The sequence below is a fragment of the Callospermophilus lateralis genome, chromosome 15, assembly GCF_048772815.1.
Source record: "Callospermophilus lateralis isolate mCalLat2 chromosome 15, mCalLat2.hap1, whole genome shotgun sequence".
Taxonomy (NCBI): domain Eukaryota; kingdom Metazoa; phylum Chordata; class Mammalia; order Rodentia; family Sciuridae; genus Callospermophilus; species Callospermophilus lateralis.
The window spans coordinates 61745259-61770870 of NC_135319.1; the positions used below are offsets into that span (position 1 = coordinate 61745259).

Sequence of the window (25612 nt, forward strand, 5' to 3'; positions counted from 1 at the left end):
AGTTCAGCTGAGCTTGGTGGTACATGCCTTTAATCCCAATAACTAGGAAGGCAGAGGTGGGAGGATTGCAAGTTTAAGGACAGCCTTAGAATTTACCAAGACCCTGTCTCAAAAATCTTAAAAATTAAAAATAAAAGGACTAGGGATTTAGCTCAATGGTAAAGCACCCCTGAGTCAATCCCCAGTCCCTCACTTTCCCCCCAATCATTTGAGTTCATAGGAAACAGACTCTCCCCCAAACTCAGCCACCAGAGCTGTAGGTTTCTATTGGCTAAACAACTATGAACACTTGTTAGGTTATTTTTGCATCTTCATTTTCAATATGCTAATAAACCCATATATACCTCATTACAGGTGAAGATCTCTCAGCAAGAAGTCAAAGCCAAGAATGAACATGGTGGAAGAAATATAATTTATTTTCATTAAACTTAAAACTGGAAATTGATGATTTATGAACTGCAGCCTTCTTCACACATGATGTGAGGTCCATGATGAGGACAAGATGGCATGGGGCTGGAAGCTACAAACCAATTTACTGACGAATGAAGCAAAGAAACCCAGGGAATTGCTCTTTTAGAAATGTTGGCAGTTGGGAAAACCATTATTAGGCTTGCAATAATTGAGCAAGGGCCAGAAAACTGTCAGTAAGGGCCACATAATAAATATTTTAAGGGTTGAGGGTTACATGGCCTCTGTTCTGTTACTGTAGTGTAAAAGCAGCCACAAATAAGTACATGAATAAGCATGGCTGCATTCCAATAAAACTTTATTTATGAACATTGAAATTGGAATTTCATATAATTTTCATATATCACAAATATTCTTTTGATTTTTTTCAACCATTTATACAAATTAAAAACTATTCTTAGCTCAAGGGCCATACAAAAAAAGGTAGCAGGCTGGCTTTGGCCCAAGGGCCAGAGTGTGCCAACCCAAATTAGAGAACTGGGAACAGGAGGCACAGAGGTCTGAAAGCAAGAAACCTAGTATAGCCATGCGTTTTATGACCGAGGAGTTGAAGCTTTGGGGCATTGCAAATGTAAATATGTCCTATAACATAAGATTCATTAAAAGTAACTCAGCTTAGTTCCTATGTTGTTGTGCTATAGTGCACTCTTCTTCAAGATTTCTCTATACATGTAGAAATATTTTTTTAAAGGTTATTGCTCATATACTCACAGATTATTCCATTTTTGGTTTTCACAAAATGAATTTAGGATGATGTATAATTTTAATATCTACTGAGTCATTGTGTCTTAACAAGAAAGCTAACCATTTTCTAAAGCAAAAGCAGACTGAGTTAGTGTTTGAGGTAGATTTATTTATTTTGCAAGGTTTGTATTGACACTGTACTTATATATTTATTAGACATAGCTTTCTTGATGTGGCTATGACTTAGAGGCATTAGTGGTTTTAACTCACTATTTGAAGACAAACTTCCTAAAAAGAAAATGTATGCTATGAACATCTGAGATAGGCTAGACTACCAAGAAAAATAGCTTCGTTTCTGATTAAGAGCTATCGATCCTACTCATACTTGCCATTTAATGTAAATTATTTTTAAACCTTGCTGTACAAAACTATCAGCTAAGTGTAATGAAATTTTCTCATTCTTGGTATGAAGCAAACTATGGCTTTTAAAAATGTGTTTCTCTAAAGTAAAATCCAAACTTTACCTTTCCATTGGTTTCATTCAATTTTAAGACTTTTTTCAAATTATAAACACAAGAAAAATCCTAAATTTTGCTTTGAGACTTCTTTTTTTACTAATTTAAAAAATGAATAAAATAATCCCCATGATTTTTTGCATACTTTAAAAACATAAGTGTTAAAAATACACTATACAGCTTTCATGTCATTATAAGTTCTTACTGACCCGCCATTCTCTTGCCAACAGAATTTAAGCTACTACAGTTTGATATGGTTTGCATAGTGCTACAGGTTTCTTTTTAAGTCAAATAACCAGTCTATAACAAATGCATAGTAGTGTCTCATTTTTTAAAATATCCTGGAAACATTTTATCAAGTATGCCAAGTGGTTTGGCTTATCATTGGTTGAAAATTGAATTACTAGTCTAACTGGCTAGAACCAAAATGAATACTGCAGAATAATGAGACTGAGATAGAAAGCAAGACTAGCCTCTCTAGGTTTTTCATTTCGCTTTGATTCTTGCTAAACTCTGCCCACTCCCATTCCCACCCCAAATGGCCTTTAGCATAATTGTTGATTTGGTTACAGCAAATCTGAAACTTAACCCTGAGACTCAATTAGAGACTGAGTTATGTAGCAAGTAGAAAATCCAGTCTATTCTCTGTGCTGCATCCCAGCCTGGTTGGGTATTCCATCTTGAGGTTAAGATACATATTGTCTTATAATTTGAGTCTCTGGGACTTTATAAAGGACACACTGTAAAATGTAAAGGGCCTACTCTACTACAGTCATGTGTCACTTAACAATGGGGTTAAATTCCAAGAAATGCATTGTTAGGTGATTTCATCATTGTGCAAACATCAGAGTGCACTTATACAAATTAAGATGGCACTAGGCAATAGGAATTTTTAACTCCACTATAACCCTATGGAACCACTATCCTATCACATGACACCCACACAATGGTCCATCATTGACCAAAATGTCTATATGAGGTATATGACTGCATTATAATGGACTAGTACAACCTGATATTTGTCAGAAATATGTAATTTTTATTTAAATTTTATCTGAATTATACAGCTAGGGTTAGGGATGCAGCTCAGTGGTAAAGCACTTGTAGAGCATACATAAGGCCCTGGGTTCAATCTGTATCACATTAAAAAAAAGAAAGAAAAAAGGCATGTGTGAATTATACAACTATATCAGTATACTAAATGAAATAAATTATCACATTATTCAGAATGCATCTAAAATCACCACTAGAACTATACTCACTACAATTTTATACTTAGGCTACACGAAGTCTGGGTAGCAAACTCTTATCAGTAAAGTTGATATGGAAAGGAATATAGATATGAAAGCTGGGTCTACTACAATATTTTTTAAAACTTCACTAAAAGTGAAAAGAATTCTGTCACTGTTAGATGCCAACTTAAAAAAAAATTGGTAAATGGGGCTGGGATTGTGGCTCAGAGGTAGAGTGCTTGCCTAGCACGCACGAGGCCCTGGGTTTGATCCTCAATACCACATAAAAATAAAATCAAGATTTGTGTCCACCTATCACTAAAAAATAAATATTAAAAAAGTTGGTAATAAAGGATTTAAGAAAGAATGTAGTGTGCCCTATGATGCCAGAAGTGAGATTATCTTCTTCTTAGTCACCTATTCATTTGGAACTGGTTATTTTGTAAGAAAATGTAAGATTCCTAGAGGGTGTTAAGGAATTAGGGATAGTAGGGAATAAATTTGCAGGGAGTAGAAATACTATCTGGGCATAAAGTGTCCTTTTGAGCAAAAGCCTCTTCACATGTCATCCATAGCACATGTAAGCTATTTACAAATTCTTTCTCCAGTTAGGGATAAATATGGAGTCTGGAGTAAACAAAAGTGCAGTTACAAGTGCCTTGTTTTTAATCAAGGCTTGATTTCATAAAGAGCTCCCATCTTGATGCTCTGAAGACATTGTAGGGTCATGAGTGAAAGTGGACCTCTTTTGATATATACCAGTTTCCCTTTTGTAACTGTATCTTCCTCCTCCACTGTTCTCTACTCTTTCTAATATCTCTATAGACCTCTCTTCTGCTCAGATACCACAGGCCTTGCTTAATGCTTAAAAGGAATCAGGACTTGCTTATTGGTTCATTAACTCTAAAACACAAAGCTCCACAATTATGTTCCCAAACCAATGAAGGGTACAATTTTCCTGGCTGGTATTTATCTTGGCAGAGTAAGGCAACCTACTGGAAAAGTGCTCTCAAGGTGGCAGTCTCTACCCCTTTTCGGTTGCTTTTTTTGCATCAGCACTAAGGACAAGGGCCCAAAAAAAGTCAAAAGAGAAAAGGGCCAGGTGTGGTGGCATATGCCTGTAATCTCAACAGCTTGTGAGGCTGAGGCAGAAGGATTGCAAGTTCAAAGCCAGCCTCAGCAACTTTGTGAGGCCATAAACAATTCAGTGAGACCCTGTCTTTTCTAAATATTTAAATACAAAAGAGGGCTTAGGGATGAGGCTCAGTAGTTGAGTGCCTGTTCAATCCCCAGTACTCAAAAAAAAAAAAAAAAAAAAAAGAGAGAGAGAGAGAGAGAGAAAAGGGAGACTACTTCTTGGACAAAGTTCAGACTTAGGCCAGCATCTCCATGATCCATAGAAAATTTGTGTTCTCTGCTATCTTTATGTATCAACTACTTAAAAACAAACTTTGGCAGATGGCTAAGGATTTTGACCTATGAACACCTGAAATATTTTTGAAAAACACCCTGAATCTCCATGATTATTAAAACATTCTTAAGTCTCTTGGATTCAAAACATACTATGCTCAAGCCTGCCATCAAACAGCTCTGAGATCATCCTTATTTCAAATGACACAGGTATTAAATAACTTATTTTGACACAGAATTGGGTAATGCTGCATTTTTTAAAAAGTATTATGTAAATGACTTGACTCAGCATGAAAAGTAATAGAAGAATGAGTCTGTCTTGTGCCCATTATTAGCTCACCTTATTTCTTAGCATCTAGTATAATGCTAAGCACACAGTAAGCGCTCGGTTTTATAAAAAAAAAAAAAAAAAAGTAATGTGGTAGCTTAGGTGAGTGTATGACTACTGACTAGACACTTAGCTTCAAAAAATGAAACTCACTGACAAATTTACGCACAAATATATTTCATACCCATTTTCATACAAGATATTTAAATACTAGATATACAATGATCTGTGACTCACTATATAAATACATAAACAAGAAAAGTTAAAAGCCATTGAATTCCTGCTCTAAAACTAAATTTTCACCTAAATTACAGTTTTTGCTGCCAAAGTCAAACATAAATGTATTTGATATTTTTTAACTTTATTCATCCATTCATTCATTTATTTATATATGGTTCTGAGAATCCAACCCAGTGCCTCACACATGCCAGATGAGTGTGCTACCACTGAGCCACAACCCTAGCCACTATATTTGTATATGTTTGGAAAATAGTTTGACATGTATTGGTCACTTGTGCTGATAAGGACAGAAACCCTGTTTATTCACAGAAATATTTATAATATTCTTTATGTTATTCATTTATATCTAAGTGGAGGTTATAAGTAAATATTTATATGCTAAAACATACCTTTTTTATTCTTAACAATCAAGCCTTTGAAATGTGACCTCAGAAATACCTTTCAAGGGGTTGGGGTTGTGGCTCAGTGGGAGACTGTTCGCCTTGCACGTGCAAAACCCTGGGTTCAATCCTCAGCACCACATAAAAATAAATAAGTGAAATAAAGGTATTGTGTCCAACTACAACTAAAAATTAAAAAAAAAAAGAAATACTTTTCAAATCACATATAAAGAAAAGACATATGAAAACAAAACAGGGTGTGGTGGCCCACATCTGATCCCAGTTATTCATGAGGCTGAGACAGGAGGACTACAAGTTCAAGCCCAGCCTACCAAATTAATGAGACCCTAGCACAAAATAAAATTTTAAAAGGGCTGGACATAGGGGCTGGGGTTGTGGCTCAGTGGTAGGGCACTTTCCTAGCATGTTTGAGGCACTGGGCTCAATCCCCATCCTGGGGTGGGTGGGATTGGTGGGGAAGACTCACATGCACAGTTAAACTGATATCCACACTCCCACTGCTGGAATGACAAGGGAATTTTTCAATTTTTATTTATTTCATAAGAAAGAAACTCTAAGTTCCACACCAAAATAACTAGTTTTTATGGTTCTGAATATGGTTATGAAGCAATGAGAGATCTAGTTAGACTAGTATCCTTTTTAAAAAAATTCTCACAGCAAAAACAGGAAACAGAGAAAGCAGCTATGTATTCAACTATTAACAGTAGAAAATATTTCCCTGGCCATTGAAACATATTTCATAAACTGTTGTTAGAATATGACAATAACTAACAATTGCTGTTACATAAAATACTGCTTTACAGTTATATTCATTAAAAATATACATTTTGGCCTGGGGTTGCAGCTCAGCAGTAGAGCACTTGCCCAGCATGTATGAAACACTGAGTTTGATCCTCGGCACCACATAAAAATGAAATAAAGGTGACTGTGTCCACCTACAACTAAAAAATACTTAAATATATATATATACACATTTTACCTCTATTTTTTTTTTAATTAGAAAGGCCTTTTGCTGGATTCCCTTTGTCCCTAAAACAAGATGGGAAATTCTTGGGCTGGGTTCTTCCCTCCTAGAGCAGTTCTTCCCCTAACAGCCTCCAGGGCATGTCAGGAAACACATAGAACTTCAAAGATACTAGAATCACATTCAAACTTTTTTTGAAAGTAGCCATAATAAACACTCATCCTTTTTATAAAAGACCAAATTAGGTGACTTCTTGAAGTGAGCCAATGAACCTAAGTCCAATTTCAAGCTATTTTTTCTCTTTCCTCAAAAATCTGCATACAATATATACTCACTCAAATTTAGAATGTTTCTTATTTCCATCTATAGTATTGCAAGAACAATAATATTTATTTAGTTTTTTAAATATTTAGCTTTAGGGAGTAGCTAAATGATAAAAAACTCTCTCAGTCTTAAATGTCCTATGTTTTATGCCCTAATTTTAATATGGCAACTAAATTTCAATAATATCTAACTCAGAGATTTTGTGTATGTGTGTGGTGCTACGGATTGAACCCAAGGCCTCCTGTAGGCGAGGCACACATTCTACCACTGAGCTACATTATCACACCCAAAGAAAAACTGTAACTTAAGCTGGGGCCGGTGGCCCCAGCAGCTTGGGAGAATCACAAGTTCAAAGCTAGCCTCAGCAACTTAGGCCCTCAACAACTTATTGAAATCATGTCTCTAAATAAAAAATTTTAAAAAGGGCTGGGGACATAGCTCAGTGGTTAAGTACCCGTGGATGCGATCCCTGGTACAAAACAAAACTAACTAAATATGTATATTAAGTTTTTAAAAGGCAGCATCATTAAGAAGGAAACTTCCAAATGGGGAGAAAAAGAAGGTTTTCAATTTTTCAATTTTCCTTTTTTAATGAAATAACATTTTCTTAATTGGGGCATAGCTTTATATCATGCAAAGGGTAATTATTTCTCTTCCTAATCATTCTTAGGAAGTTTTCCTTGTAGAAAAAGAAATATTTCTAAGTCAACAATTTATCTTTACCACATACAAATATACAAGGAAGTCCACTGACTCTTCATTTTTGTGCTACCGTAGTGATGTTTTCAAATATCTGGTGAAATCCAGAGGTGACTCTATAGCAATTTCACTACAATGTCTTTTGACTAGTTCATTTAAATCTTCATTCAAAAATGAATCTCCTTGTAAAAATTTATCCTGGAAAAAAAATTAAAAATATGAGTTAAAAAGTTACTTATGCTCTTAAGTAAAACTCAAGCTATGAGCAAAGCTATAAATAGCAACAGCTGATACCAACAAATAAAATTTAATAATGAAAGATGTTTGGTCAGGTCAAAGATGTATCCTATATTGAGTGAAGCAGTCTCACTGACCATCTCTATAAAATTCCAAACCTAAACATCTATCCTACTATCAACTCTTAAAACATAAAAAAAAAAAAAAAAAACACTACAAAACAATTAAGCAAGCTAAAGGTTAAAATAATTAAAGACATGCAAGTTTTTTGTTTTTGTTTTTTTAAATGAAAAGTATCACATACCTTCTTTTTGGGGTTTGATGATTCAACAGGAGGATTGAAAGTCATTGATGCCATGCTGTAAGTCTCAAAAAGTTCAACTGCAGATCTATAAAAACAAATGTAAGAAATATAGATACTGTCATAGTTAGAACTTGAAAATAGATTGTACCCAAACTCACTAGCTTAAAATGAATCCTAAATTCCCAGATGTCAACATTATCCAACTAATCTATCGCAGAGAAGTGTAGAATACATTTAGAAATTCAGGAACAATGGGCTGGGGTTGTGGCTCTGCGGTAGAGTGCTCGCCTGGCATATTCGAGGCTCTGGGTTCAATCGGCAGCACCACATAAAAAAAAATAAGTAAATAAAGATATTGTGTCCAACTAAAAAGTAAATATTAAAAAAAAAAAAAAAGAAAAGAAAGAAAGAAATGCAAGAACAAAACACAGAGGAAAACCCAAGCAGAAGACTTCTAGCTCAGTGTAATCAAATCCCAACTCAATCAGTTATGTGAACCAGAAGCAGTTAAATCTAACTTAGTCATTGGAAGCATCAAGTTATTCCCCAGGGACTTCAAAATACAGCTGAACCGGATGAAAAACAAGGAAAGGACACTCAGGACAGAAAACATGTCTATATCCACATCATGTACGTGAAACCTTAATAATTTAAGGTTAGTTCACTTTCCCCAAAGGAGACAGGAAATGACCTGTAAGGACTATGATTAAGCTTACACCCAATCTCTGTCCTCCAGAAAAGCAACACATATGTATCTCCCTTTGCAAGCCTTCAGTATAAACGCAATCCTCATCTTCCTCCAGAAAAGAAAAACTGGCATTAAAGAGGAAAATACTGAGGATCACTAATGAAAATATAACAGAAAATAATCATTAAATAAAAAGAGGGTCTGGGGTTGTGGCTCATTGGTAGGGTGCTTGCCTGGCACGTGTGAGGCACTGGGTTCGATCCTCAGCAGCACATAAAAATGGATGAACAAAATGAAGGTACTGTGAATGACAAAGAATTTTCTTTTTCCCCACTTTAAAAAAATATTGAAGGTGGGGGATGGGGACTGTTAGGAAGTAAGAAGGAAGAAAAAGGTAAATGGCCATTATTTAATAAGGCCAAAGATTATCCTAGCCAGAAAGCAACCCTTTTAGAGGGAACAGTAACTGACTATTGATACTGCCATGTAAAAATACAGGCCAAAATCACCAAGTCTAGTATCTCAGGAGAAGCTGGAAATGTCAAAGTTACGTGAATTCTTCCAATATTCCAAAGACAGCAACTAATTTAAACTTTTGTTCAAACTCCGAAGAGTCTGGCCCACTCTTCAAGCCACCTGTGGTATCTGAATTAAAGAAACCAGAGGCTAGCTGGGTATGGTGGTGCATGCCTGTATTCCCAGCAGTTTGGAAAGCTGAGGTGGGAGAATTTTGCAGCCTCAGCACTTAGCAAATCCCTAAGAAGCTTAGTGCGATTCTATCTCAAAATAAAAAAGTAGAAAGGACTAGGGATGTAGCTTAGTGGTAAAGTATCCCTGGGTTCAATCTCCAGTACCAAAAAGAAAGGAAAGAAAAAAAAAAAAAAAGAACACTTACAAGGGAAAAAAATTTACGCAACAGCAAAATGCTAATTCTGGGTACTGGTTACACTACAAAGTACTATGGTTTGAATGTGTCCCTTCCAAAATTCAGGTATCAAAACTTAATGGCCGGGCTGGGGATGTGGCTCAAGCGGTAGCACGCTCGCCTGGCATGCGTGTGGCCCGGGTTCGATCCTCATCACCACATACAAAAACAAAGATGTTGTGTCCGCTGAGAACTAAAAAAAATAAATATTAAAATTCTCTCTCTCTCCCCCCCACCTCTCTTAAAAAAAAAAACAAAAAAAAAAACTTAATGGCCAATGTGACAGTACAAGAAATGGGCTAATAAGGCCATGAGGGATTAATGGCTCCTCAAAGATGCTTTCTCATAGTCTCTGCATAGCTTGTCCTTCCTCCACTCCTCCAAATGATACAACAAGGCCCCATTATCTTGGACTTCCCAATCTGCAGAACTTGGGAAAATAAATTTCTGTTCTTTATATATTACTGAGTGTCATATATTTTTCTGAAGCAAGCATAAATGGTCTAAGATAAAAATAGCTACCATTTTATCTTCTACTATATTTAACTGAAGTATTTCCTAACTAATTTGGTGGGATATAGGTTAATTACTATTTTTCCAACTTCAGAATATTTCCAAAATACAACATTAGAAGAAAAGAAATTTCTTTTAGAAGGACCCTTTTCCCATCTAGAAGCATATAGTGGATGCTGGAAGTTCCCTTCTGACCTTTTTATAGGTTGGAAGGTATTCTTAGGAGGGCCAAGGAATGAAACTGTTGTCTTTCTGGTGGCAGTATTCCAAAACACCTCTTTTTTTTTTTCCCTCACTTTCCTCATTTTCTGCCATAGCAGAATTGTTTTTTTAAAAAAAGAAGAGGGCTTGGGATGTAGCTCAGTGATAGCTACTAGGCTGGATACCCAGCACTTTAAAAAAAAAAAAAAAAAAGGAGCAAGGAAGCTCACTCTGATTGGACTTTTCACTATACTACTCTTTTTACTTTTCTATATGTGTGAAACTTTTCAGGATTTTTTTTTTCCTTTTAAGTTTTAAGGAATTATTCAAACAAATAAAATCACAGCCAGCATACTTTTTCATTGATTTATACGGAACTGAGGATTAAACACAGGCCTCACACATGCTAAGCAAACTCTTACCACAGAGCTATACTCCTGGTCCTTTTTTTATTTTTTTAATTTTTGAGATAAAGTCTAACTAAGTTGTCCAGGCTGGCCTTGAATTTGCAATATTCCTGCCTTGGCCTCCAAAGTAGCTGGGATTATAGGCATCACTACTTTCAACTAGCCAGCATATTTTATCTATAGAACAATTCAGGAATATGAAGTGAGACAAAAACCTAACCCTCAACTTGCACTTAACCTTTTGTAATCTAGTACTTCATAGTACTAGACTTTTCAAAGTAAAGAGCTATCAGCTGAATTTTGGTAGTTGTCTTCTTTTCTAATTTTTCTCCTGAAATACGGGGGATCAAACCCAGGGCCTTGAATGAGCTAGTAGACAGGTGCTCTACCACTAATCTTCATTTCAAGTCTCTAAATTTTGTAGTTTTAGAATAAAGCAATGCTCTGGGTTCAATCTCTCACACTGCAAAGAAAACAAAAAAGGAAAAGAATAAAGCGATGCTAAATATTACCTTCGGCTCAATTCTGGTTTCAATGCTTCAGAGCCTTCAGAAGGTGCTCCAGCCATTAGATGAGCTGCAAATCTCTGCACGATGGGATGGTAATGTCTCTGAAGAAGAAACAGGAAAACCACATTTTGCACAGATCAGTACTTTAGAAAACACTAGCTGAGCAAAGATTTTCTTTAATAAAACCATAAAATCTTGCTTTAAAAAAAAAAAACCCACATATACATATTTAACTTATCAGAACCACATGCCTACAGAAAAAATATAATTTTTGCTGACAACAGTATTAAAACACAAATCTCGGGGCTGGGGCTGGGGCTCAGTGGTGAAGCACTTGTCTTACATTTGTGAGACACTGGGTTCGATCCTTAGCACCACATAAAAATAAATAAAGACACTGTGTGTTCATCTACAACTAAATAAATGTTTTTTAAAAAACAAATCTGTTTGATGACCAAGTTACCAGTGACATAGTTTAGTCTTGCTTTTATAGTATTAAAAAGATATTAAAAAGTAATTCCTATTTCTGAGTGAAAATAGTTCACAACAACTGACCTGATACTCATATTTCACAAGGCTCACTCTAATGCTATCCATACGCAGGAACAAGGATGTTGTAGGACATAGGGAAAACCATGAAATGTGGCCTACTGAAATATCTTTGGATAAGATTCAATATAAAAACTGTCATTGTTTTCTACTGTCTTAGAGAATGAACCTTAACAGCTTAAAGAATAAGAAAAGCAAAGTGAAATGTAATATTAAAATATGAATTATAAAACAGATATTCCTCAGAACAAAATACAGTAAGTCCTCTGACAATAATAACTATTTGAGGAAACTGAAAAATTACTGCTCACAAAAGAAGAAAAATAAATAAATAGGGCTACTCTTACCCGCAGTGCATGCAATTCCCACAGTGCAGTGTTCTGAGCATTACAGTACTCGGGCTCATCCAGCTCGGGGAGGAAAACCCCACTTCCCTGAGATTCATTGTCAAGCAATAGATCTGTTTTGGGGAAAGTCTCCAGAAACACATTAAAAGGGAGAATTAATAAATTAATATTGTAATTTTAAGAATCTCATTGGTCTGCACTTGTGTTTCATTTGAATTTGTGGTTATATACGAGCTACAAGCACAAGGTCTTTAATAAGAAGTCATTTAAGTTTATATAGTAAGAAAAAAATTGCAAAAGAATGTCTTGTTTGAGAAGAAAACAAGAATATTCTGTTTTCTTTCTTGCAAAAGAAAACAAAATATTTTTTCCACTTTCCAATCCCACTTTTAAGACTCTTTCTTACAGGGGCTAGGGTTGTAGTTCAGTGGCAGAGTGCTTGCCTAGCATGTGGAAGACACTGGGTTCAATTCTCAGTACCACATATAAATAAAGAAAAAATAAAGGTCCATCAACAACTAAAAAATATAAAAAAAAAAAAAAAAAAAAGAATCTTTCTTACAAAAATACATCCAATACACATATATTCAATACAGCATCATTGGTTAACAGCAGTAACAATAATAACCTATATCCATCAAGAGAACTACAAAGAAGCATAAAAGCCAGACTACCTAAATTTGAATGCCACTTCTAACACTTAATACTAGTGTCATCTTAAGAAATTACTTTCAAAAAAAAAAAAAGGTAAGAAAGTTACTTTCTCTTTCGACCTGTTTTACCATTTGTAAAATGGGAACAATAAGTGCAGCTACCTCAGGGTCATAAAAATTAAGTGAATTAATCTTTGTAAAGCATTTATAAAAGTGGCAGATACATAGTAAGAACTATACAGGTCTTTGTTAAATAAAGAACTAAATAAACCCTAATTATTAAAGAGATAAAATGGGAATATTTGTATTGTATCCACTACCATTAAGTGTTTTTAAAAAACAGCGTATCCATAATCCCCTTAATCTCCTTTCCATTACCAAAAAAAAAAAAAAAAAAAAAATTGTTGGTTTTGTGTGTGGTACAAGTACTTATACATGAATTTCAAAAAGTCTATAGGAAGGATACACACCAAGTGATAAAAATAATTACATTTGAGAAGTGTCAGCAGATACAGAATCCTTTCCATATGTAATTTTATGTTGTACTTCTACTATCACCTGATCTTGTTACAAATGTGAATTATTTTTCCTATCTGACTTTCCTAACAAAACATTGTCTCACTGTGTTGCCCAGACTAGCCTCAAACTCTTGGGCTCAAGCAACGTTAACACTCTTGCTTCCATTTTTCAATGTCCCAAGGAGCTGGGACTACAGACATGTGACACCACACCCAGTTGTGAATAACTTTTGTGGTTATAATAATAATATAAAAGAGGGAAAAAGACACAGATCAAACAAACAAAATGTGACTGCAGTATTATAAGAACTTAGCTCTCCTCATTTGTATTACTACTTACATGCATTAATATTCTGGTAGTTGCTAAAATGCCAATGCTTGAATTCGGAAGAACCTGAAGAGCAAGGGTACAAAGGCGCTTGATAAAGGCAAGGGCTCGTTGTTGAGAAACTTGTTTTCTGCGCTTGGTTAGCATGACATCGAGGCACTGGAGTACAATCTCAACACTATCATTGGTAGCACCTAAAACAACAGATATATTCTTCAGAACTCTTCTCATTACTTTTTCTTTATGCAACTTCACTGAACTCCAGAAAAACACAAATATACACAAACAAGCTGAATTGTTATACCTGTCTCAAATCATTTCCCTAATCACTGAAAAAGTACTGTACAGCTAAAGATGCAGTGGGCTATACTGACTGCATTTTCAGTCAATACCAAAAGTTCAGGAGGATTTTAAGTTTGAGACCAGCCTCAGCAACTCAGTGAGGCCCCAAGCAACTTAGCAAGACCCTGTCTCAAAATAAAAAATAAAAAAGGACTGGGGATGTGAGCCCAGTTAAGCACCGCAGGTTCGATCCCCAGTACCAAAAAAAAAAACCCGGAAGTTACTCTTTCTTCAAGTCTTTCATAAGGTTAAATTCAGATGTGTGCACTGGCAGGCCAGTATATTAGGTACCTATGCCAATTTCTCATTGATTATAATTCTGGTCATATATAATTAGAAAATAAATATGTATTAAGGAAATATTTTAACATACATACCTGCATGTAATTTGAATAGCGTTTTGTAGAGATGTGTATAGAATTTCATTGGATCAATATTTAGAACGTCACCTTTGAAATGAAAACAAATACATATTAGGTAAGTACAGCTTCCGAAGACAAAGCAAACAAACTTGATTAAGAAAATATCTTACCTTGCCCAGAAAGAATATGAAAAGCAGTCTGAACACAGTGAAGACTTTCTTGGTAACTTAGGTCCTTTAAAAAGAAAAAAGCTATTAAGAATAATAATTATCATTTATATCTTCTAAAAAGTAATTCATTAATAGCTACTTACACCAGATTCAATGAGAGTATGAAGAACCACTAATAAATCATCAAAAAATTCCACATTTATAAGGTGAGCAAACCTAAAATTAAACAAAACTTAGTTAAAGGATAATCAAAAAGCAGAAATATGTAGGTAAAAATTAAACTTGACTTTAAAACTTGATTTTTAATACTCCTTATTTTAAAATGTTAATTATGACAGATATTATAGTTATTATTAATATTTATAATGATTCACACTAACAGACACTGTGCTCAGCAGGAATATATAAAGCACTAAACAGATCAAAAATATTTTAAAACACTTTGTCCTCAGAAGTTGCTAAGAGCAAATATACTCCCTGGGGAAAGTTTACTAGGTTTCTAGCAATATGAAAACTCACAAAGGAGCCAGCAGAGTCAGCTTCTAGGAAAACAGGTAGTAGAAAGAGAGAAAGGAAGATTCTGTCATTTATAAGACCCTAGTCTTGGGGCATAGCTCAATGATAGAGTGCATATTTAGCATGCACAAGACCCTAAGTTCAATTCCCAGCACCCAAAAAAGAACATATGGACCCTATGACAGCTTTGAAGATAAAATGAGAAGAATATAGGACCTGATGTTTAGTTGAGGTTCTTGCTACTAATTACCTATATGATCCTAGATTGTAATTTGACTGTCTTGGGCCTCTATTTCTGGAAATAACTAAGACTACCAATAGGGTTAAAGAGAATCATATAAGGGGCTAGGGTTGTGGCTCAGCAGTAGAACACTAGCCTCTCATGTATGAGACCCTGGGTTCAATCCTCAGCACCACATTAAAAATAAATAAACAAAATAAAGATATTGTGTCCATGTATAACTAAAAAAATATGAAAAAAAAAAAAAAGAGAGAATCATGTGAGCTACTAAATGTGAGCCTACCCTGTATGTATACTATAAATTATTAGGCACTAAAGTTGGCTTAAGCCAGGATACCTTTTAAATATTAATAAAGAATTTTTGCTATATAAATCTTAGAACAAGGAGAGACCAAAGAAATAATACATTAGAAGTGACAGTCCATGTCTATTAGTACCATTTTGTGGGAAGCCATTCGGCAGTATTTATCAGAATTGAAGACGAGCATACTCTTTGACCTGGCAATAGATGCATGCAAGTGCATGAAGATATATATACAAGCAGTAACACAGGGGAAAGGCTAAACAAATATTCGTAACCATAAAATGGAGTATTAGGAACTTAAAAAATTAAGTCATCTATATGTGCTAACATGGAAAAATACTATAAAAATGTCTAGTTACAGGACATATATGTAAGCATGATTCCATTTGTGAAAGGCGGCAGGCAAACAAACTTATATAGATGTACAAGAAAGGGAACTTATTTTAAGGTTTAGATTCTTTTTATTTGGATTATTTTGATTCTTTTTATTTGCTTCTAAAATAAGAGGTTTAAAAAAAACTTAAATAAGGAAATTGGCCATTAAAAAAATAAATAGCAAGTTTTACATAATATAAGAGTAATCCCTTCTCTGATTAGCCTTTCTTTGAAAATTCTCAAGGATGGGGACATTACCCTATAAAGAAATACAACCCAATGCCAAACAACTTTAGTCATTAGAAAGTAATTTCTTATGATGAACAGAACTTGCCTTTTCTATATCTTCCAGTCATAAGTCCTATTTCTATTTTTAAATCTGTGTTATCCAACAATGGTAGGCACTAGCTACATGACTACTAGAAACTCGAAATGTGGCTGATCCAAATTGAGATGTACTGTAAGTATATAATATACACTAGTTTTCAAAGACATATTTTAAAAAGGATGCCAAGGGCAACCTATCAGATCCTGCCCCCACCATCGCCACACCCCCCTCACCCCGTGCCTTTGCCTGGTAAAAACTCTGCTTCTTTTCTTCTCATTTAAATAAATCCTACTCTTTTATGCTAAAAAGAAGAGGAAAAAAAAAAAAAAAAGAATGCCAACTATCTCATTAATACTTAATACAAATTATATGTTAAAATGTTAGACAAATCTAATTCAATAAAATACATTTCACTTGTATCTTTTTACCTTTGTAATAATATAGCTAAATTGCATATGTAGTTCACCTTATATTTTTATTGGTTAACAATATTATACAGGATACCACCTCATAACTAATAATAGAAAGCTATCAGGACAACCATTCTTCAAGAAAGTAATCAGTATTAATAGGATATGCAAAAAGATGTATTTTAACAGAAACATATTACAGAGGATTCAAGAAATGATGCACAAGCTGGGATTTGGTAGATAACTGACTACACAGTGCAAAAAAGAACCAAGGACTGAGAGATGAACTTTAAGGATGCCTACAATGTACAAAACAGAAGGAAAGAGTTAACAAAGACTTAAAAAATAAAACGTTGCGATAACAAAACCAAAAAAGCCTTTTGTTACAAACAGTTTAAGGAAAGACAAAAAGCAAATGAGAACAGAGAACATTATATTTATAAGGAATCTAAAAGATTTCAACCTACACAGCCCTTACTTGGCAAGACCTTCAAGGACTGCTGGCAGAAGAGGTGATCTCTGGGCCTTCTTCAATATTCTGAAGTAGGTCACAAATACCATATTCAGGGTCTCCGTGTGCTGGCAGAGGAAACAGACAAAATCACCTTAGGGTAACCTAGTATGCTTTCCTTGAGCTAACACAACTATGACTTTCAAAGTTAAACCTTCTTTTTCCCTTATCATCTCTCCCCATAAGTTAATCTTTGGAACTTAATATAGAATGAAAATATACATCTTGTGATTCATAAAACTAACACTGACCACACGATAGTTTCTTGAGCACCCTAAAAATCATCTAAGCCTCATATAATAAATCAAAATTATCTACCTACAGGTTGAAACAATAATTTTCAGGTTAAAATCATATAATAAAACATTCTGAAAGCATAAGAGAATATGAAACTACCTACTAGCTTAAGTTTTTTCTCAGTACTCTCAGAAGCTTCTGCTTCCCGAAGCTCTCGCTCTAGTTTCTCTTCTGCTTTCTTCCACTGAAAATAGGGGGGGAAAGTAAGTACACCATCGAGTGAAAAAAGGCAAACAAGCAAAATGTCAACATTATAAAACAGATATCTGACCACATACTAGAGGGAGGACTCATGAAATTAAAAGGAAAATCAGTAGAGGAAGAGAACTGGGTGAGGGAGGGAAAAAAGGGGTGATTCTGGGGAGTGAAACTTGTGTCATGTGTGTTTGCAAATATGTCACAATGTATCCTATTATGTACAATTCTAATGTACAAGTTAAAAATATAAAAATTCTGAACAGGAAAAAGAAATGAATAAATCATTTTTTAAATAAAACCACATATTGTCTAGGAAGGTAAATATAAGCAAAAGTAGAACTCATGGAACAGATGTATATGCAAACCATATTTATAATGGTGACTGCCTCCTGGGAGGGAAGCAGAAGAACAAGACTGGAAAGAGAAACAAATGAGTCTCCTCCCTCTCAACAATGATTTCTTTCTTTGCTTGCTTGCTTGCTTGCTTACTTGGTTATTCATTCATTCATTCATTCATTTATTTATGCAATTCAGTCATTATTCATTTATTTATGCAATACGGTCTTGCTATGCTGTGTAGGCTGGCTTTGAACTCTGGATCCTCACTGGCTCAGCCTCCCATGATATTGGGATTACAGATGTATGCCACAACATCCAGCTTCTAATGGTTTCTTTCATTTCAAGAAAAAACCAGAAGTAAATCTATTAACATTTGTTCATTTTGAACAATAGATACAATGGGATATAATTTTCTACAATTAAAATTTTTCAAAACATAAAAAAGAGAACATTCACTGAACACAAAAATAACTCCTAGAGTTATTAGCCCATCATCAATAATTCCTCCCAATCACATTTCACATAATAAATAAAACCAGATATTACTTTAAAAATTCAATAAAATATCCAATTTTTTTCCACTTTCTAATGTTGGAAGAGCAGCAAACAATGCTGCTAAGCTGCCTGAGGCATAGAGAACTGACTAAGGAAATTTCATTCCTTCATTAAGAAACTGTTAAAAAGTTGCCATGTTTTTATTGGTCTTTGTCCCCTCTGGCCCCCACAGAGACATCCAACTTATTAAGTATTTAAACAATACCACCTTAATGTATTTATTTTCTTTGTTTATAATTAAGTCTATTACTTCTGTCAGGTTTTGAAAATGTATGAAGACCAGTCATAGAGATCACTGGAAATTACTTTTTGTTTCATTTTTATAAGTAATTTCATAACTCTAACAAACTGTTTAAAAATGTTGTATTTAAGTGATAAAAACAATGAATTTAGTGGTGGTAACAACTATTGTTTATAAAGCATATCCAGTATTATAAACTCTTTAAGTTTACAATACATCATCATCTCATTTAAACTGTATAATGATTCTCTAAGGAAGATACTAGTTGTCTTTTTAAAACAAAGGTTTCTAAAGTCTCAGTAAATAACAATGGGATAAATTTCAACTTAGGTTTAACAAGGAGTGGGAATTCTAACCAAAAAAATGATTCAATTAACAAGCTCACGTGTGGCTCCAATCTTCACATGGATGCATCCTTTTATATTTAATATTTATATATATATATAAAAGGATGCATCCATGTGAAGATATATGAATACGTATATATATACATATGTGTATATATATGTGTATATATTTATTTAGTTATTGATGGACCTTTACTTATTTATATGCAGTGCTGAGAATTAAACCCAGTGCCTCATACATGCTAGGCAAGTGCTCTACCACTGAGCTATAAGCCCAGCCTAAATGTATCCTTTTAAGAAAAAAAAAAAAAAAAAAAAAAATCTGTGTAAAACAAATGATTCTAAATGGATCTAAAAAGCAAAAGAATAAAAGCCCATATGACAAAAATACCTTTCCACCTACTGTTCTTTGTCAATAACTGTCAATTCAAATTGATGTAAGAAAACATTTTTTGAAATAACTGGTAAAAATTAAATTCTCTAAATACTAGATTTTTGCCAGAAACAGTAGGACTGCAAGTTTGAGACCAGCCTAGCAACTTAACAAAACCCTCAGCAATTTAGCAAGATCCTGTACCAAAATTTCTAAAAAGTTTATCAAGGACTGGGGATGTGGCTCATCAACAGGAAAGTGCCCCCAGTGTTCAATCTCTAGTACTAAAACAAATAAAAAATAAATACTAGGTTTCAAAAATGTTTTGTTTTGTTTCTTTTTTTGAGCAGGGTCCCAATATGTTGTCCATGCTGGCCTCTAACTTATGACCTATAGCACTCTCCTGCCTCAATCTCCCAAATAGCTGTGACATGTGCTACCATGCCCCACTCTCAGATTTTGAAATATAAAAGATCAAATAAAACAATACTTAAATAAAACAAAAATGGAAATAAACCAAACCTTTCTCTGCATTCTTGATAGAGTTTTTCTCTTTTCCTTGAAAGTCATGAACTTTTTGGGTTTATTGATGTCTTCTGTATCTTTTTTTACTTCTACTTCCTTGATTCTTAGGCACAAAAATGCTTTTAACATCTAATATTGGAAAAAAATACAAATATATAACTTAATATCTATACCCTCAAAAATTATATAGAAAAAAATAGCATTTAACTATAATTTCCTCCTATCATGCAAAACCACTTTCAAGCATCTTTATCACATTTTACACATAGTTCTACTATCTTTTGCTAATCATATTCACTTATTTGTGAACAACAATATTTGACTAAATACATAAAACTTTACTGCAATGACAATGACATAGACTACTTACATTGGTAGATAGGATTACAAAGAGTAAGCAAGATAGAAAAAGGTTTGGACAATATGGAAGGAGGAAATATAAATTAAGATATTTTGAACCTGGCTTTAATTTACCAAGCTTGCTTCAGTTTTGCAGTTAATGGTGTTAGTCTTCATGTGTTTCTCATAATAATAAAAAAAAAGTAACAGCATGAAGACTATTGTTATTCTTCAAAGAAAACTAATTTTTCTTTAAACCAATGGTTTCCCAGTTTTATCAAGTATCAGAAATACCCAGAAAACATGTTAAAACACAAATAGCTGGATCCCCAGAATTTCTATTTCAGCAGGTATGGAATGAAGCCCTAGTTATGTTTCTAATTTCCAACTGATACTGGTCCATAGACCAAAATGAGAACTTTTATCTTAAGGCACTCAAAATTCCAGAAACCAATTTGAAAATTGATGTTGTATGTGCTACAGCAACCATTCTCATATTTAAACACAACAAACAAAAAGATATCAAATACTACATTTTGTTTCTCTGGAAGAAACTACCCTACTGACTTCCTTCAGTCACAGTAGCATTCCTGGAACAAACATTTGAAAACTACAGGTTTGTATTATTTTGATGTTCCAATATGCACATGTAGAAGAAAGCTGGGTAGTTCAGATAGCAGGGCTAAAAACTCAGAATGAAAACAAGCAATTACTAAAGGCATAAAGTGGAAACCTGGGCCATTCTAGGTATTAGAAAGATCAATTTCTAATATTTTGTAGGTATTCTAGGTGCTCATAAAATATCATTCACCAATCAAAAGTAACTTCAAATTAAAGGCTGTGGTTTTTATGGGGCTAGAAGTTTAGATCTGTGATAAAATGCTTACCTAACATGCAAAAGGCCCTAGCTTCAATGACCAGCACCAGCACCATCACCACAACGAAAAGGATGTAGTTTTTATTCTAGTAACACTGAAATGAATAGTTTCTCTATAGCTGAGTTTCATGTACAACTCTTATTAACTGATCACTTTATAATTCTGAGTAAAAATTCTAAAGATTTTCTTTTACTTAAACCTTATAGTTATCATTTTGGTGGTTCAGCAGGAATCTAGTTTTAAGGAAACAAAGGGAATTTGATAGCAAAGGACAACTATAAAAATAGGGAACTTAAACACATGAGTAAAAAATATCTACTTAACCATCAAACTTTATAATTAAAAAGAAATTTAATAAAAGTATCTAAGACCCAAATGAAGAAAACTATAAAACTTCACTTAACAACATAAAAGCCTGGCACAATGAAGCACACCTGTTATCCCAGCTATTTGGGATGATGTAGGAGGATCACAAGTTCAAGGCCAGCATAGGCAAATTAGTTAGACCATATCTCAAAATAAAAAGACTGGCTTTCCTTCTATGGTACAGGGAATTGAACCCAGTGCCTCCCACATGCTAGGCAAGCACTCTACCACTGTGCTATAACCACAGTCCCCACAAATAAAGTTTTTTTGTGTAGGAATTTAGTATCTAATAAATCATCTACATTTTAAATCAGCAGAAAAAGGAAAACAGTGTTGGAATAATTGGCCAAATCAATGTTAAATAGATACTATTATATATATTAAATGTATATATTATATCTACACAAAAAAAGGTCAAATAGCTTAAATATTTAAACACAAAAAATAAAAAAGTTAAAAACCTGGAAGGAAAGAATCTATAAATCTTTTGTTGTTGTTGTTGTTTGTTTTTTTGGTGGGCGGAGGGTAGGTACTGGAGATTGAATCCAGACCTTTTTATAAGTCAGGGTGTCTCACTAAGTTGCTTAGGGCCCCAGTAAGCTGTTGAGGCTGGTTTTCAATTTGTGATCTTCCTGCCTCATCCTCTTCAGTCACTGGGATTAAAGGTGTGTACCACCATGCCCAGCAAGAATCTAAAATCTTGAGACTGAGATGGTTCTATGCATGACAAAACATAGCCTCATATGTAAAGCACAAAAGCAAACTAAAAGGCTGCTTAACCAAGAAAACTTTGTAACTTATGTAACAAATATTTAATATCTTCACTATGTACCATAGGCTACACACACACTCAATTGTGTTTCTTTTGTTATCCTCAGGTCCTAGACTACTGCCTGGCACATGACAGTATTTATTGAAATGAATAACTGTTAAAAGAATTACCACAAGTCATTAAGAAAGATAAATACTAGAAGAGAAAAGCTGCCAAATACAAACATGCAAAAAAATTCAAATGAGTAATAAATGTACAAATGAAAGCAAAGCCTTAGTAATAAATATGTACAAATAAATATACATGCAATATATACAGTTTTTCACCTACTCTACTAACAAAGATTAAATAGTAACATTCAGGGGCTGAGGTTGTAGCTCAGTGACAGAGTGCTTGCCTAGCATGCGTGAAACACTGGGTTCGATTCTCAGCACTGCAGATAAATAAATAAAATAAAGGTCCACTGACAACTAAAAAATATTAAAAAAAAAAAAACAGTAACATTCAGTACTGGGCAGACAGTTAGGACCTAAGTGATAAAATGTTTTGGAAGACAATCTGACAATCTGGCATTCTCTCTCAAGTTTTTTAAATGTGAGGAATGATGGATCCAGTATCTACACTTCAGAAATTCCATTCACAGAATTCTCATATGATATGAAAAATAAAAATCATATGGTCAAAATGTTTTCTTCAACACTGGCTTTAACAGCAAAAATACAGACACAACTCCGTTGTCTAAAAAAAATAAGTAGGGGACTCACTATTCATATGATGGAATATTATGGCTATCATTACCAAAAACATGAGAGCCTTACACGTAAATTCACAATATATAAAATGAAAACAGCTCTAAAATCTGTTAATAGTATAAGCTCACTTTTTATTTAAAATATAAGCAAGCATATATCTGCAAAGAAAACTACCTAGAAGAACATACATACCAAATGTTAATAGTGCTTACATTATTTTAAGTACTTTTAATGCTTTATAGAAGTATATAAATAAATAAATTCTTTAGGCTAGTGGTTAAGCACAATGGTAGATCCCCAGCACCACTAATAAATAAATAAATAAATAAATAAATAAATAAATAAATAAATATTCCTAATAACAATTAAAATAAACTGTATAATTTAAAAACAAATAAAATGCAAAGTAAGAAAAGAAAGGCTTACCTCTGGCCTAACTTCATAATTTCTGCCTTTCACAAAACCAGAAATCACTTTAACTACACCAAGAGAAGCTTGGCCTAATTTATCTTGTTTAAAGAGCTTCTTTACTGCCTCACAACACATTTCAGATATCTGAAAAATAAAATATTACACTAAACCAGTGTTTTCAACCTGGGCACTACTGGTATTTCCTTGTTGTGACAGGACTATGCTGCACATTGGAGTTATAAAATCTCCCTAAGCTTTACCAGCAGTAATACTCCCACACCACCACAGTCCTAGAATATCTGCCTAGTGTTCCCTAGAGGGCAAAACTGCCTTCTGTTGGGAATCATTCCACTAAACTTGGTTCTAATAATTTTCTTAAAGAGATAGTACTTAAAAAATTGATACTAGTTTAACAATAAATAATTGCTCCAAAACGATTTTGTGGGGAAAATAAATCTCACAGACTATAATGTTCTGTTAAGAATAACAGCAAAAATCATTTAAAGCAACTCACTGATTTTGACGTGTCATTCATGAGAGGAACAATCAATACAATGATGTTATTGTGAAAATTAAAATGAGGTAGTGTCACCAACAGCTCACATAAGCTCTTCACAGCCACTTCAGCCAGTCCTTTGTATGCCTTTAAGGAAACTACATTACTTTTCTTTAGCTTCCTTTGTTTCCAATCTATTTAAAAGATAAATGTAGTTACTTACTTATTCATTGGTCAAAACTTAAATTAACTGGCTTCCTTTTACAATAAATATATATATATATGATCATAGTCTAAAAAACTAAAAAGATTTCATGGTGCTTCATTCTGCTTAGAAAATGTCTATACCTGCATGTGGTCAATTCAGACAATACTAATATGTGGCAACTGAGTCTTTGAAATGCTCAGATACGCTGTAAATATAAAATATACTTGATTCTGAACTTAGGATAAAAAAGATAAGAATGTAAAACATCTCATTAATTTTTAAAATCATTCATATATCAAAACAATAATTTAGATACATATATAATTTACTACTAAAATTAGTTTCATTGCCTTTTATTTATTTATTCAGTGTGGCTAACTTTTTTTTTTTAAATGACATGTAGTTCATGTTATATTTCTATTGTACAGTGCTGGTCAACATAAAGTTAAGTTAGTTCCAGTTGGGACACCAAAGCATAATGCAAAATCCATGCCTGCCACAACTACTCCACTATCCTCCACCACCTTCATTCCCTCATCAAACCAACAGGATTCAGCAATCCTGCTCCAACTGATAGTGATCTGGGTGATCTTTAGGCTTAAAACGAAGTAAAAGAACACTAAATCAAATAAAGGCAACTGATTTAGGCAAGTAAATCTCTTCTCTACTCAAAACCCAATTTTTCCTATGCCCTTCCTTTCCTGAAGAGAAAAAGAAGGGTTGATAGAATAGTTTAAAATCCTCAACAACTGATTTATAAGTTCACTTACAAGGCATCCACATCCATTTCAAGATATCTTTCTTCTCTGATTATTGTTTCCAAATAAAAACCAACAGTAGAATAAACCCCAACTGTTTAAATTTCAACAAACGTACACAACTATTTCTAAAGGACCATAGCAATAATACTAACTCTAGTAGCCAATAAAATATAGCACTTAGACTGATAAATATAGTTCTAAGATTATAAATTTATAAATTCTATTACTTCTCTCAATAATTCTTTAAGGCAACTTCTATTATTATTTCCACTTCATAGATAGGAAAATTGAAGCAAAGAAAGATTAAAAACTTACTCAAAACATAGATACTAAGTGGTAAAGTCAGGCTGAACACAACGAGTCTGACTCTAGACACTGCTCTTCAACATACACTATACACCTGCCTCTCACTACACAACAGAGAACAAAGAGTTCACTTTCATGATCAAGGTTATGCATTTTATATACTTTTAGGATCTATTTAATATACCTTTAACCATTTGCTCCAGATTTTCCAAATAAAATTTATATTGGCTAACCAGGCCCTCTTCAAATTCTCGTAACTTTTGGGTTTCTTTGCGGATCTGAAAAGACCAAAAGGATCAATTATTTTTTAAAATCAGAATACTAAAATTCAAAAATTAGCACTTAAATGAGTGCCTTGCATATGCCCAGTGCTGGGGGTGGGAGGATATAAATAAATAAGATAATTCCTATTTCTCCCATTTCTAACTCTCCAAATTTTCAGCTT

The 25612-nt window shown here is 33.8% G+C and overlaps 2 protein-coding genes across 5 annotated transcripts in view; one reads left to right on the plus strand and one right to left on the minus strand.

Moving 5' to 3' along the window:
* Positions 1–1650, plus strand: part of Plce1 (phospholipase C epsilon 1) — a 283071-nt gene extending 281421 nt beyond the window's left edge. For all 4 annotated transcript variants that reach the window (XM_076834573.1, XM_076834570.1, XM_076834571.1 and 1 more), the window contains one exon: positions 355–1650. The gene's annotated coding sequence lies outside the window, so the exon portion shown is untranslated. The remainder of the gene's footprint in view (positions 1–354) is intronic.
* Positions 1651–7129: 5479 nt separating this feature from the next.
* Positions 7130–25612, minus strand: part of Noc3l (NOC3 like DNA replication regulator) — a 31689-nt gene continuing 13206 nt past the window's right edge. Inside the window, exons 8-21 of the mRNA XM_076834275.1 lie at positions 25352–25445; positions 23911–24086; positions 23412–23540; positions 19876–20007; positions 17404–17484; positions 16971–17071; positions 14462–14534; positions 14319–14382; positions 14164–14235; positions 13457–13638; positions 11946–12074; positions 11053–11150; positions 7807–7891; positions 7130–7463 (exon numbers count right to left, since the gene is read on the minus strand). Of these exons, the coding sequence (XP_076690390.1) occupies positions 7335–7463; positions 7807–7891; positions 11053–11150; positions 11946–12074; positions 13457–13638; positions 14164–14235; positions 14319–14382; positions 14462–14534; positions 16971–17071; positions 17404–17484; positions 19876–20007; positions 23412–23540; positions 23911–24086; positions 25352–25445 (1545 nt within the window). The 3' untranslated portion in view covers positions 7130–7334. The remainder of the gene's footprint in view (positions 7464–7806; positions 7892–11052; positions 11151–11945; positions 12075–13456; positions 13639–14163; positions 14236–14318; positions 14383–14461; positions 14535–16970; positions 17072–17403; positions 17485–19875; positions 20008–23411; positions 23541–23910; positions 24087–25351; positions 25446–25612) is intronic.